General features: G+C 45.8%; 1 protein-coding gene across 1 annotated transcript in view; it reads right to left on the bottom strand.

The window, feature by feature from the left end:
• The window catches only part of LOC139267448 (E3 ubiquitin ligase TRAF3IP2-like), a 104,027-nt gene that overhangs the window by 17,810 nt on the left and 73,014 nt on the right, over positions 1-13,203 (bottom strand). The window contains exons 4-7 of the mRNA XM_070885790.1: positions 10,713-10,924; positions 9,992-10,080; positions 9,376-9,444; positions 7,150-7,266 (exon numbers count right to left, since the gene is read on the bottom strand). Coding sequence (XP_070741891.1) covers positions 7,150-7,266; positions 9,376-9,444; positions 9,992-10,080; positions 10,713-10,924 — 487 coding nt within the window. The remainder of the gene's footprint in view (positions 1-7,149; positions 7,267-9,375; positions 9,445-9,991; positions 10,081-10,712; positions 10,925-13,203) is intronic.

The following is a 13,203-nucleotide window of genomic DNA, read 5'->3' as shown; positions in this document are numbered from 1 at the left end:
CTCCAAAATCAGCATAAACCTATCTCTCTCAAAAGATATGAAGCAAGGTTGTCCATCCCATTTATTGTCTTCATCAACAATCTGTTAGATGGCATCATAGGGATTGCTCTGGAGCATCTGTTCCACCACACCAGGAGATCCCTTCTTTAAATAGTGGAGCTTTGGTTTAATGTTGCATCCAAAATACAGCACTGAAGTATCAGGCTATGCTATGTGCTCAATTCCCAGAATGGGGATTACATAGACATAGAAAATAGGTGCAGAAGCAGTACATTCAGCCCTTCTAGCCTGCACCGCCATTCAATGAGTTCATGTCTGAACATGAAACTTCAGTACCCACTTCCTGCTTTCTTGCCATACCCCTTGATCCCCCGAGTAGTAAGGACTTCATCTAACTCCCTTTTGAATATATTTAGTGAATTGGCCTCAACTACTTTCTGTGGTAGAGAATTCCACAGGTTCACCACTCTCTGGGTGAAGAAGTTTCTCCTCATCTCGGTTCTAAATGGCTTACCCCTTATCCTTAGACTGTGACCCCTGGTTCTGGACTTCCCCAACATTGGGAACATTCTTCCTGCATCTAACCTGTCTAAACCCGTCAGAATTTTAAACGTTTCTATGAGGTCCCCTCTCATTCTTCTGAACTCCAGTGAATACAAGCCCAGTTGATCCAGTCTTTCTTGATAGGTCATTCCACCATCCCGGGAATCAGTCTGGTGAATCTTCGCTGCACTCCCTCAATAGCAAGAATGTCCTTCCTCAAGTTAGGAGACACAATACTCCAGGTGTGGCCTCACCAAGGCCCTGTACAACTGTAGCAACACCTCCCTGCCCCTGTACTCAAATCCCCTCGTTATGAAGGCCAACATGCCATTTGCTTTCTTAACCGCCTGCTGTACCTGCATGCCAACCTTCAATGACTGATGTACCATGACACCCAGGTCTCGTTGCACCTACCCTTTTCCTAATCTGTCACCATTCAGATAATAGTCTGTCTCTCTGTTTTTACCACCAAAGTGGATAACCTCACATTTATCCACATTATACTTCATCTGCCATTCATTTGCCCACTCACCTAACCTATCCAAGTCACTCTGCAGCCTCATAGCATCCTCCTCGCAGCTCACACTGCCACCCAACTTAGTGTCATCCGCAAATTTGGAGAGACTACATTTAATCCCCTCGTCTAAATCATTAATGTACAATGTAAACAGCTGGGGCCCCAGCACAGAACTTGCGGTACCCCACTAGTCACTGCCTGCCATTCTGAAAAGTACCCATTTACTCCTACTCTTTGCTTCCTGTCTGACAACCAGTTCTCAATCCACGTCAGTACACTACCCCCAATCCCATGTGCTTTAACTTTGCACATTAATCTCTTGTGTGGGACCTTGTCGAAAGCCTTCTGAAAGTCCAAATATACCACATCAACTGGTTCTCCTTTGTCCACTTTACTGGAAACATCCTCAAAAAATTCCAGAAGATTTGTCAAGCATGATTTCCCTTTCACAAATCCATGCTGACTTGGACCTATCATGTCACCATTTTCCAAATGCGCTGCTATGACATCCTTAATAATTGATTCCATCAGTTTACCCACTACTGAGGTCAGGCTGACCGGTCTATAATTCCCTGTTTTCTCTCTCCCTCCTTTTTTAAAAAGTGGGGTTACATTGGTTACCCTCCACTCGATAGGAACTGATCCAGAGTCAATGGAATGTTGGAAAATGACTGTCAATGCATCTGCTATTTCCAAGGCCACCTCCTTAAGTACTCTGGGATGCTGTCCATCAGGCCTTGGGGATTTATCGGCCTTCAATCCCATCAATTTCCCCAACACAATTTACCGACTGATAAAGATTTCCCTCAGTTCCTCCTCCTTACTAGACGCTCTGACCCCTTTTATATCTGGAAGGTTGTTTGTGTCCTCCTTAGTGAATACCGAACCAAAGTACTTGTTCAATTGGTCTGCCATTTCTTTGTTCCCCGTTATGACTTCCCCTGATTCTGACTGCAGGGGACCTACGTTTGTCTTTACTAACATGATTAAGAGTGAGAGTGCCATCACAGGATACTTACACGTTTTAACAGCTGTAACAGTTGTAACACAGAAGAAATGTGCACAAGAGCAAATTAATATACAGAATAACAAAACCATATGAACTTTAAACAAAGAAAGTTCCTGTTTTACTTTTTGCTCACAGTCAGTGCAGCATAATTATGACTGTGCGCAGGTAATTCAATACAAAAGGAAGCAATCCTGGGATGAGGGTGTTGCTGGCAACAGCAGCATTTATTGCCCATCCCTAATTGTCCTTGAGAACGTGGTGGTGGTGAGTCACCTTCTTGAACCGCTGCATTCTGTGTGTTGAAAGAACTCGCACTGTGCTGTAAGGGAGGGATTTCCAGGATTTTGACCCAGTGACGAAGAAGCAACGATAATATATTTCCAAGTCAGAATGGTGAGTAACTTGGAGAGGAGCTTGGAGGTGATGGTGTTCTCATGCACCTGCTGCCCTTGTCCTTCTCGGTGGTAGAGGTCGCGGGTTTGGGAGGTGCTGTCGAACAAGCCTTGGTGAGATGCTGCAGTGCATCTTGTCGATGGTACACACTGCAGCCACAGTACGTCAGTGGTGGAGGGAGTGAATGATTAAGGTGGTAGATGGGTTGCCAATCAAATGGGCTGCTTTGTCCGAGCTTGGTGTCGAGCTTCTTGTGTGTTGTTGGAGCTGCACTCATCCAGGCAAGTAGAGAGTATTCCATCACATTCCTGACTTCAGCCTTGTAGATGGTGGAAAAGCTTTTGGGAGTCAGGAGGTGAGACACTCGCCACAGAATGCCCAGCCTCTGACATGCCCTTGATGCCACAGTATTTATGTGGCTGGTCCAGTTAAGTTTCTCATCGATGGTAACCCCCAATGGTAACCCCCAGGTGGTTGATGGTGGGGGATTCGGCGATGGGAATGCCATTGACTATCAAGGGGAGGTGGTTAGACTTTCACTTGTTGGAGATTGCCTGGTACTTGTGTGGCGGGAATGTTACTTGCTACTTATCAGTCCAAGCCTGAATGTCATTTCAGGTCTTGCTGCATTCGGGCACGGACTGCTTCATTATCTGAAGAGTTCAGAAAGGAACTGAACATTGTGCAATCATCAGCAAATATCTCCACTTCCGAACTTATGATGGAGGAAAGGTCATTGATGAATCAGTTGAAGATGGTTGGGCCTAGGACGCTGCCCTGAGGAACACCTGCAGTGATGAACACCTGTATTGTGTTCAGTTTTGGCCTCCTAATCTGAGGAAGGACGTTCTTGCTATTGAGGGAGTGCAGCGAAGGTTCACCAGACTGATTCCCGGGATGGCAGGACTGACATATGAGGAGAGACTGGATCACCTGGGCCTGTATTCACTGGAGTTTAGAAGGATGAGAGGGGATCTCATAGAAACTTATAAAATTCTGATGGGACTGGACAGGTTAGATGTAGGAAGAATGTTCCAGATGTTGGGGAAGCAGGGGACGTAGTCTAAGGATAAGGGGTAAGCCATTTAGGACTGAGATGAGGAGAAACTTCTTCACTCAGAGAATTGTTAACCTGTGGAATTCCCTACCGCAGAGAGCTGTTGATGCCAGTTCATTGGATATATTCAAGGGGGAGTTAGATATGACCCTTATAGCTCAAGGGATCAAGGGGTATGGAGAGAAAGCAGGAAAGGGGTACAGAGGTGAATGATCAGCCATGATCTTATTGAATGGTGGTGCAGGCTTGAAGGACCGAATGGCCTACTTCTGCACCTATTTTCTATGTTTCTATGTCCTGGGCTGAGATTGGCCTTCAACAACTACAACCATCTTCCTTTGTGCCCGTTATGATTCCAGCCAGTGGAGAGTTTTCTCCCTGATTACCAGCTTTACTAGGGCACCTCGATGCCACACTTGGTCAAATGCTGCCTTGATGTTAAGGGCAGTCACTCTCACCTCACCTCTAGAATTCAGCTCTTTTGTCCATGTTTGGACCAAGGCTGTAATGAGGCCTGGAGCTGAGTGGTTCTGGCAAACCCAAACAGCATTTGTAAGCAGGTTATTGGTGAGTAAGTGCTGCTTGATAGTACTGTCCGCGACACCTTCCATCACTTTGTTGATAATTGAGAGTAGACTGATGGGGCGGTAATTGGCCGGGCTTGGATTTGTCCTGCTCATTGTAGACAGGACATACCTGGGTAGTTTTCCACATTGTCGGGTAGATGCCAGTGTTGTAGCTGTACTGGAACAGCTTGGCTAGAGGCGCGGCTAGTTCTAGAGCACAAGTCTTTAACATGACGGCCAGGATATTGTCAGGGTCCAAAGTGTTTGCTATATGCAGTGCGCTCAGCTGTTTGGATTAAATCGAATTGGCTGAAGACTAGCTTCTGTGATGGTGAGGACCTTAGGAGGAGGCCGATATGGATCATCCACTTGGCACTTCTGGCTGAAGATGGTTGCAAACGCTTCAGCCTTGTCCTTTGCACTCGTGTGCTGGGCTCCATCATCATTGAGGATGGGAATATTCATGGAGCCTCCTTCGCCCATCAGCTGTTAAATTGTCCACAACCATTCATAACTGGATGTGGCAGGACTGCAGAGCTTTGCTCTGGTCTGTTGATTGTGAAATTGCTTAGCTCTGTCTATAGCATGCTGCTTCTGCTGTTTAGCATGCATGCAGTCCTGTGTTGCAGCCTCCCCAGGTTGGCATCTCATTTTTCGGTATGCTTGATACCTGGAGAACTGCTAATGTGGTACCCTTGTTTAAGAAGGGAGAAAGGAATAGGCTGAGTAATTACAGGCCTGTCAGCCTAACCTCAGTGGTGGGAAAATTATTGGATCTATATTTAGAAAGTCAAGGATTAATCAGGGACAGTCAGCACGGATTTGTTAAGGGAAGATCGTGTTTGACTAACTGTATTGAATTTTTCGAGGAGTGTTGATGAGGGCAGTGCGTACAATGAGGTGTATATGGACTTTAGCTAACATAGAAACATAGAAAATAGGTGCAGGAGTAGACCATTCGGCCCTTCGAGCCTGCACTACCATTCAATAAGATCATGGCTGATCATTCCCTCAGTACCCCTTTCCTACTTTCTCTCCATACCCCTTGATCCCTTTAGCCATAAGGGCCATATCTAACTCCCTCTTGAATATATCCAATGAACTGGCATCAACAACTCTCTGCGGCATCAACAACGCCCGCCCAGTTTTGACTTTCTAGATCTGTTCTGAATTTATCCCATTTAGCACGGTGGTAATGTCATATAACACGATGGAGGGGACTTTCTAGATCTGTTCTGAATTTATCCCATTTAGCACGGTGGTAATGTCACATAACACGATGGAGGGTGTCCTCAGTGTGAAGATGTGATTTCGTCTCTACAAGAACTGTGTGGTGGTCATTGCTACCGATACTGTCATGGTCAGATAGGGAGATTGGTGAGGACAAGGTCAAGTCGGTTTTTCCAACATGTTGGTCCTCACACTACCTGCCGTGGCCCAGTCTGGCAGCTATGTCCGTCAGGGCTCGGCCAGCTCGGTCAGTAGTCGTGCTACCGAGCCACTCTTGGTGATGGACATTGTAGTCCCCCACCCAGAGTATATTCTGTGCCCTCGCTACCCTCAGTGCTTCTTCCAAGTGGTGTTCAACATGGAGGAGTACTGATTCATCAGCTGAGGGAGGGCAATAGGTGGTAATCAGCAGGAGGTTTCCTTGTCCATGCTTGACCTGAAGACATGAGACTTTATGGGGTCCGGAGTAAGTGTCGAGGACTCCCAGCGTCACTCCGTCCCGACTGTACTTCTGTGAGTCTGTCCTGCCGGTGGGACAGGACGGTTACGGAGGAATCTTGAATTTTGGCTGAAAGGTATGGTTCTGTGAGTATGACTATGTCAGGCTGTTGTTTGACTAGTCCAATTTTGGAACAAGTCCCCAGATGTTCGTGACGAGGACTTCTGCGGGGTCAACTGAGCTGGGTGTGCCGTTCGAAGGCGTTGTCGAGGTCCATGCCGGGTGGTCTGTCCGGTTTTATTCTTATTATTGTTTTTTGTAGCGGTACAACTGAGTGGCTTGCTCGGCCATTTCAGAGGGCCGTTAAGAGTCAATCACATTGCTGTAGATCTGGAGTCACATATAGGCCAGACCGGGTAAGGACGGCAGATTTCCTTCCCTAAACGACGTTAGTGAACCAGATGGATTTTTATGACAATTGGGTAGTTTCATGGTCACCATTACTGATACTAGCTTTTTATTCCAATTTATTTAGTTAACTGAATTTAAATTCCCCAGCTGTCATGGTGGGATTTGAACTCACGTCTCTGGATCATTAATCCAGTCCTCTGGATTGTTAGATCAATAACATAACCACTATGCTACCATTCCCAACAGTAGTGGGGTGTGTGGTTTGGTACCGAGTCATACAAACCAGGAAGGCTAAAGGTTCCATTCCTGGTCTGCACTGAATTAGCTGACCTCACTGCCTGCAGCACAATTGGTCTCCGCATTGCAGGCTAAAAATAATTAGCCAAGGTTTCTGTTCCTGACGGCTGTCCAGTGATCCCTGTTGGAATGTTCACACATCTGGACACTAGTAAGGTCAGGATCGGGCTTGGCTGTCTACACAGTTGAATAACCTGACTAGACATTTTCTGACTAGACTCGCACATGAAGATTGAAAATGTTGATGAGATTCCAAAAGGGCAGCACCTGTAGAACCATACCCTGCCAGGAGTCACCAGAGGAACAGTCGACATGGAACCATACCCTGCCAGGAGTCACTGCCTTCAGGAAAAGGAAGAAGAATATTGAAAAGAAAGATGGGACTGGTAGTGTTAGGTGTGAATTTCAAAATCTTTTTCTTTCCAGCTTTTGCCAAAGAAGTAATTTACCCCACCCACCTGAAGTCCGAGGCCTGTAGTCTAGATCTCAGAGCCGAGGATGTGAATGACTGCAATCCTGGGCTTTCTTTATGTAAAGTGTATTAACCCATATGATCCTACCGGAAGGTCTCTGCTTACAGAGAACCCAGGTCTTTGGCTTAAAATAGGCCATCAGTACTGAGTACACTTTAAACATTTAATGTAAGAATAGGTTGTACGTCCAGGAGCTCAAGGCCCGCTTTCTCACCATTCTGTGGATGTATTTTGTGTGCAAGCTGTGCTCGTCCTTTAGCTGCTCCGATTTAGTTCCCTCGATATCCTGCTTGTACTTTGGACTAATCGCTATTACAATCATCACTTCCCTCTGTAAGCAAAATGAGCAAAGCAATGACTCTTCTGTTATCCGGCTAAGACAGAAGTTCTATTGCTTTAAATGATAATGCAGCTATTCAACAAAAACAACTTTTATTTATATAGCGCCTTTAACATAGTAAAACGTCCCAAGGCACTTCACGGGAGAGTTATAAAACAACATTTGACATCGAGCCACATAAGGAGAAATTAGGGCAGATGACTACAAGCTTGGTTAAAGAGGTATGTTTTAAGGAGCGTCTTAAAGGAGGAAAGAGAGGTAGAGAGGCGGAGAGAATTAGGCAGGGAGTTCCAGAGCTTGGGCCTAGGAAGCTGAAGGCAGGGCCACCAATGGTTGAGCGATTAAAATCAGGGATGCTCAAGAGGGCAAAATTAGAGGATGGCAGATATCTTGGGGGATTATGGAGCTGGAGGAGATTACAGAGATAAGGAGGACTGAGACCACGGAGGGATTTGAAAACAAGAATGAGAATTTTAAAATCGAGGCTTGCTTCACCAGGAGCCAATGTAGGTCAACGAGCACAAGGGTGATGAGTGAACAGGACTTGGTGCGAGTTAGGACACAGGATGCCAAGTTTTGGATGACCTCAAGTTTACATAGGGCAGAACATGGGAGGCCAGCCAGGAGGTGCAGTAGAATAGTAAAGTCTAGAGGTAACAAAGGCATGGATGAGGGTTTCAGCAGCAGATGAGCTGAGGCAGGGGCGGAAGCAGGCAATGTTATAGAGGTGAAAATAGACGGTCTTAGTTATGCTGTGGATATGTGATCGTAAGCTAATTTCGGGGTCAAATACGATACTAAAGTTGCAAACAGTCTAGTTCAGCCTCAGATAGATGTTGGAGAAAGGGATGGCTAGGGAACGGAGTTTGTGGCAGAGACCAAAGATAATGGGTTCAGTCTTCCCAATATTTAGTTGGAGGAAATTTCTGCTCACCAGTACTGGATGGCAGACAAGCAATCTGACAATTTAGAGATAGTGGAGGTGTCGAGAGGAGTGGTGGTGAGGTAGAGCTGGGTGTCGTCAGTGTACATGTGGAAACTGACGGCGTGTTTTTGGATGATGTCGCCAAGGGGCAGCATATAGATGAGAAATAGGAGGGGGCCACAGATAGATCTTTGGGGGACACCAGAGGTAACGATGCGGGAGTGGGAAGAGAAGCCACTGCAAAAAGAATGGCGTTTTCATGCACTGTCACAATTTGGACATATCTTATCTAAGAGCTCCTGCTCCCTACAAGGATTTTCATATCTTTATTTTGAACACATATACAATTATAGATTGTCAAAAGTGAGACTAAGGCTACAATTTCAGTGAGAGGTTCAGCGGAAACAATTCAGAAGGCTGGTGGACATTATTACGACTTTTTATTGTGAATCATTTTGTTTGTAACACATAGCACGCTCACAATAAAATACAAATATTACAGGTTTCAGCCTCGGCTCAGTGGTCGCACTCTTGCCTTTGAGTCATAAGGTTATGGGGTCAAGGCCCACTCTAGAGACTTGAGCACATAATCTAGGCTGACACTTCAGTGCAGTACTGAGGGAGGTGATGCTTTACCGATGAGACATTAAATTGAGGCCCCATCTTCCCTATCAGGTGGGCATAAAATATACTCGATTTTAACCCCCCCCCCCACCATGATGGCGGGAGAGGGTTAAAAAAGAAAAACTTGTCCCCAGCCCACTGTGTACACGCCTGTTGCCGCATTTTGAGATGTCCGAGTGTCCCATCATGGAGAGGCAGGACACAGTGCAAGTGGGAACCCGATTTAAAAGCTGCAGTTGCTGGCCGGATTTCCCAGGGGTCAGGAAATGCGGCAGCAAAAGAGAGGCGGGAACTACTGGCTCCACAAGGCAAGTGCCTTTTACAGCACCCAATGCAGGCCAGGAGCAGCAGGAAAACTCCCGTCGGCACTTCAAGGAAGCCTGCGGACGCCCCCTCCGCCAGTTGCGGCCTCTCTCTCTGCCCTGCTGCGTTCACCGGCCTCGAGTCCTGGAGTGGGAGCCACATACTTCTGACTCAGGCGAGAGTGCTGCCACTGAGCCATGGCTGGTACCTTGCATTCCGACAGTGTACCAGCGCATTTCTGTACTTACATTAGTCAGGTAGCCTTCCATCCACTTTATGATGTCTATGCCACGAACTGAGTCTTCAAAAATATCAATCTGTAGGGCAATCGGAACTCAGGTTAATGATCCAATGTGACATCTACACAACTTAATAATCACAGGTCGCCATTATGTATGTGGTCCGTTACCAGGAGAATCTTTCTATCACAGGGTGGCAATGGTGCCTTCAAATTATGAATTCGAGGATGAGAATTGAAACAGCTTCAGGTGGGCCCTGTTATAAAGCAGGGTTGGTGCACCAGTAGCTTGTACCGTGCAGTGATGGGACACGGCTTTGAATCCATAAAAGATCACCATTCACATTAGAAATATGGATGTCTTATTTGTTGTTGCTTTGTTTCAAATTTTCTGTGCAACTGAGGTTTTTATTATCTTTGTGTCACCTCAACTACTTCTAAATTAAAAAAAAGACTCGGTTGGACTCAATACAGTTCAGTATGTCTCTCTGGGAAAATTCACCCAACATTACATTACTGTGACACTCCTTGGATAGAAGAACCAATGCTGCAGGTCCTAGTTGCCTTCTATACTAGTTCTGTAGAAGGAATACTGAGAGCGTGTTGGGACTGAGAACCTTACTTACTGCTGTCTCAAAGCCATTAATACGCAGGAAGTTCACAAAGATACGAATTTCGTTGGCTGTGTCCACAGAGTAGGTAACGAATACTTTTCCTATCAAAGGAAGAATAGATTCAGATAAACTACTCAACCCATTCCGCTTTCACCGCGGTTCTTGCAAAGCCATTCAAAAGTAGACAGATGTGATTTTCAGTACAATATGATCGAGGTCTGAGCATGCCAGTGACAACATTTCACACAGGAACTTGCATTTGTACAGCACCTTTCCTGTCTTCAGGATGTCTAAAACTGCTTTACAACCAATGTAATACCTTGGAAGTGCAGTCACAGTTATGGAGGCAAATGCAGCTGCCAATTTGTACATAGCAAGATCCCACAAGCAATGATAAGTGATCAGACAATTTTAACTGTGTATTGAGCGGGCAGCGAGTGTTGCGATCATGTTGCCTGCCCGCTGTCCCCACCAAGAGCTCCAAGCCAGTTTAATGCTCGGGGCCCCATTTCAACATGTATGACGATATGACCAAGAATGGTTATGCTGCTCTGTCCATTGAAAGGTTTGGCTAGGTTTTCACACTGGAACAAATTGAGAGGGAATACAAAGAGGAAACAAGCTCCCTCTGACTTTAGGCAGTTCTCCTCCAGCCCATTATTAAGTTCTATTAATGAACCCAAGCGAGTGCCTCCCATTGACAAGGGTAGAATGCGGAACATGCAGCACTTACTTAATGCGTCCGGCAGGTTAATTGTTCTCAGAGTACCGTGTTCTTCATTGCCACTGGCGGAAATGTCTCGTGCATTATAGGGCAGTGGACAAGCACGGGATATTTGACCTCTATCATGTGGAGAAAACACTTCATGCTGAGGGGCAACCTCAGCAAAAATTCCAGGCACCTCTCGGCTCATCCCTCTGACGTGTGCAGGATATAGATTTTCCCTAAAAGAGAGATATAATTATTTTTATCAGAGTTTCAACTGAAGCGATTTGTAACTTTCTTGCCACCCTGGTATGTTTACTTGTGCGCTAACATTCGCCAATGAGAAGAACTGTCAGTGAAGATATATCCTGAGATGAACCACGAGCTGAATTTTGAATGATTGTGGAGGAACACAAGCTTGCACTCTGGAGGAATCAACGGATATGGAGATCGAGCAGGAAAGTGGATTTGAAGTCGATGATCAGCCATGATCTTACTGAATGGTGGAGCAGGCTCGAGGAACCATACGGCCTACTCCTGCTCTTATTTCTTATAAATGGCTGTGCCATTAATGCATAGCTCTCAGTGCCATGAAGTGGGCCATGGATGCAGCTTCAAGCTTCAGTTTCCCAGTTATGGTGCATCAAGTCGGGAGAGATGTTGAGCACGGGCTGTGGCATCTCTCAGCATAGGGAGAAGGGCAAATCGGAGGGGAATGTCACTCCTGGGTGGTCAATTGCAGGAAGCATTACAGAAAAATTGGGCTACATATTACACAAGTAGAGTCTAATAATCAGCTAACACCATTTCATTATACAGTCAATCTGACTGAGAGATTGGTGTCTGACTCCCTCTCCTCATTGACATGCACACCATGCACACCGGTTGTCCTACCTGTTGATTTTTTATCGGCCTCATGCCTAGCTATCTCACATCAGTGACCGAGAGGAACGATGAACTAAGAAGTCTTTTTCACACCCCTCCTGACTAAGGTGGGAGAAAAAAGGAGGGGAAAACAAAAGACAAACGCGGATAAAACCCTTGCTTTTTCAAGCATTTCTGACCCCTGTCCTCTGGTTTTCATACACCAATTTTGGCCCCAAATTTCACTCAGGGTGCTGTAGCCCTCATCTCTTGGCATGGCTCAAAATGGGAACTGAGTGGAGTAATGCTCAAAACTGGGAGAAATCTCCTTCTGAGCTCATTGCCAGGAGCTGTGCAGCATTGGCTTCGCGATGGTCCTTCCGATCTTTTGCTCTGCCCTCCCCAAGCAAAATAACCGCCTGTCCTCCGCTCAGCATTCCCCACAGTGACGTGACTAAGGCCAGGAATCCCTTAGTGCAGGGGCTCATGGCTAGAAGTCCAGATCCCACCAATTCGTCCACGAGGCTGGTTCCCCAATGTGCCACCCCTCCACTTCGTATCTGAGAATTGTTGAGTGCGGGTGGCTGTCTCCGTCTACAGAATTCAACTCACTCTGGCCCAGCGCTGAAACACAACAGGCAATGGGCCCCTTTGTGAGAAAGGCTTATCCTCGGTGATCTCACAGACTATCCTGAATTTCATTTGCTTCAGGGTAACTGAGGTTTCAGTGGTGGTCACCGACAAACGTTAACAATTCGAAGAACCCCGTTTGTGAGAAACAATTACTTGTTGACTTTGGGAGTGCTTTACACTGTGGCGTAACTGTTTGATGTTTCATATAATGCACTGCCTCTGCTTTTCCTTCCTTAATTTTCTGCTAGATTCCATATCATTTTGTTGATTTTCTTTCCTTTATTCATGTTTCCTTTTTCATACTTGACTTAAAAGAAAAAATCTCTTTGTATTCCCTGCTTTCAGTCCATTCTTTATTAAGAAAGTGAAATTTTGACTGCCATTCCAGATAGGCTGGGCTTCCCGCCCACACACCTCACCACGGACAGTTTCCAGTTTCCAGCAATATTATAGATGGAAGAGCAAATACTAAAGTAAATATCCCAGAGGCTCGCCAAGAAAATTAAATAAAAAGTTACAAGGAATTCAATGTAACAATTTAAAAAAAATCGATTGCATTTTTTCAATGTAAAAAAAAAACATTATTATTTAGATAGTGAGGGCTGGTAAGATTAGGAGGAAGGTGCTGGGAGCACTCACTGAACCTGACAAGGAGGATGAAACCGTAATTCTGTTGCTGCAATGTCCGTTTGAGTTAGACTAAAACAAAGGTGAATGAGAGAAAGAATCATCACTAAACCAATACTACACTGCTCCTGGCAATGAGCCCAGAGGGACATTTCTCAGTTTTGAGCGTAGATTTATAGTAGTTGGTGGAAGGATTAGAAGGGAGATGAGGAAGAAGATTTTCACCCAGAGGGTGGTGGGGGTCTGGAACTCACTGCCTGAAAGAGTGGGAGAGGCAGTAAACCTCACCACATTTAAAAAGTACTTGGATGTGCGCTTGAAGTGCTGTGACCTACAGGGCTACGGACCGAGAGCTGGAAGGTGGGATTTGGCTGGATAGCTCTTTTTTGACCGA

The sequence above is a fragment of the Pristiophorus japonicus genome, chromosome 7, assembly GCF_044704955.1.
Source record: "Pristiophorus japonicus isolate sPriJap1 chromosome 7, sPriJap1.hap1, whole genome shotgun sequence".
Lineage (NCBI taxonomy): Eukaryota > Metazoa > Chordata > Chondrichthyes > Pristiophoridae > Pristiophorus > Pristiophorus japonicus.
This window is presented reverse-complemented; position numbering and strand designations above follow the sequence as displayed.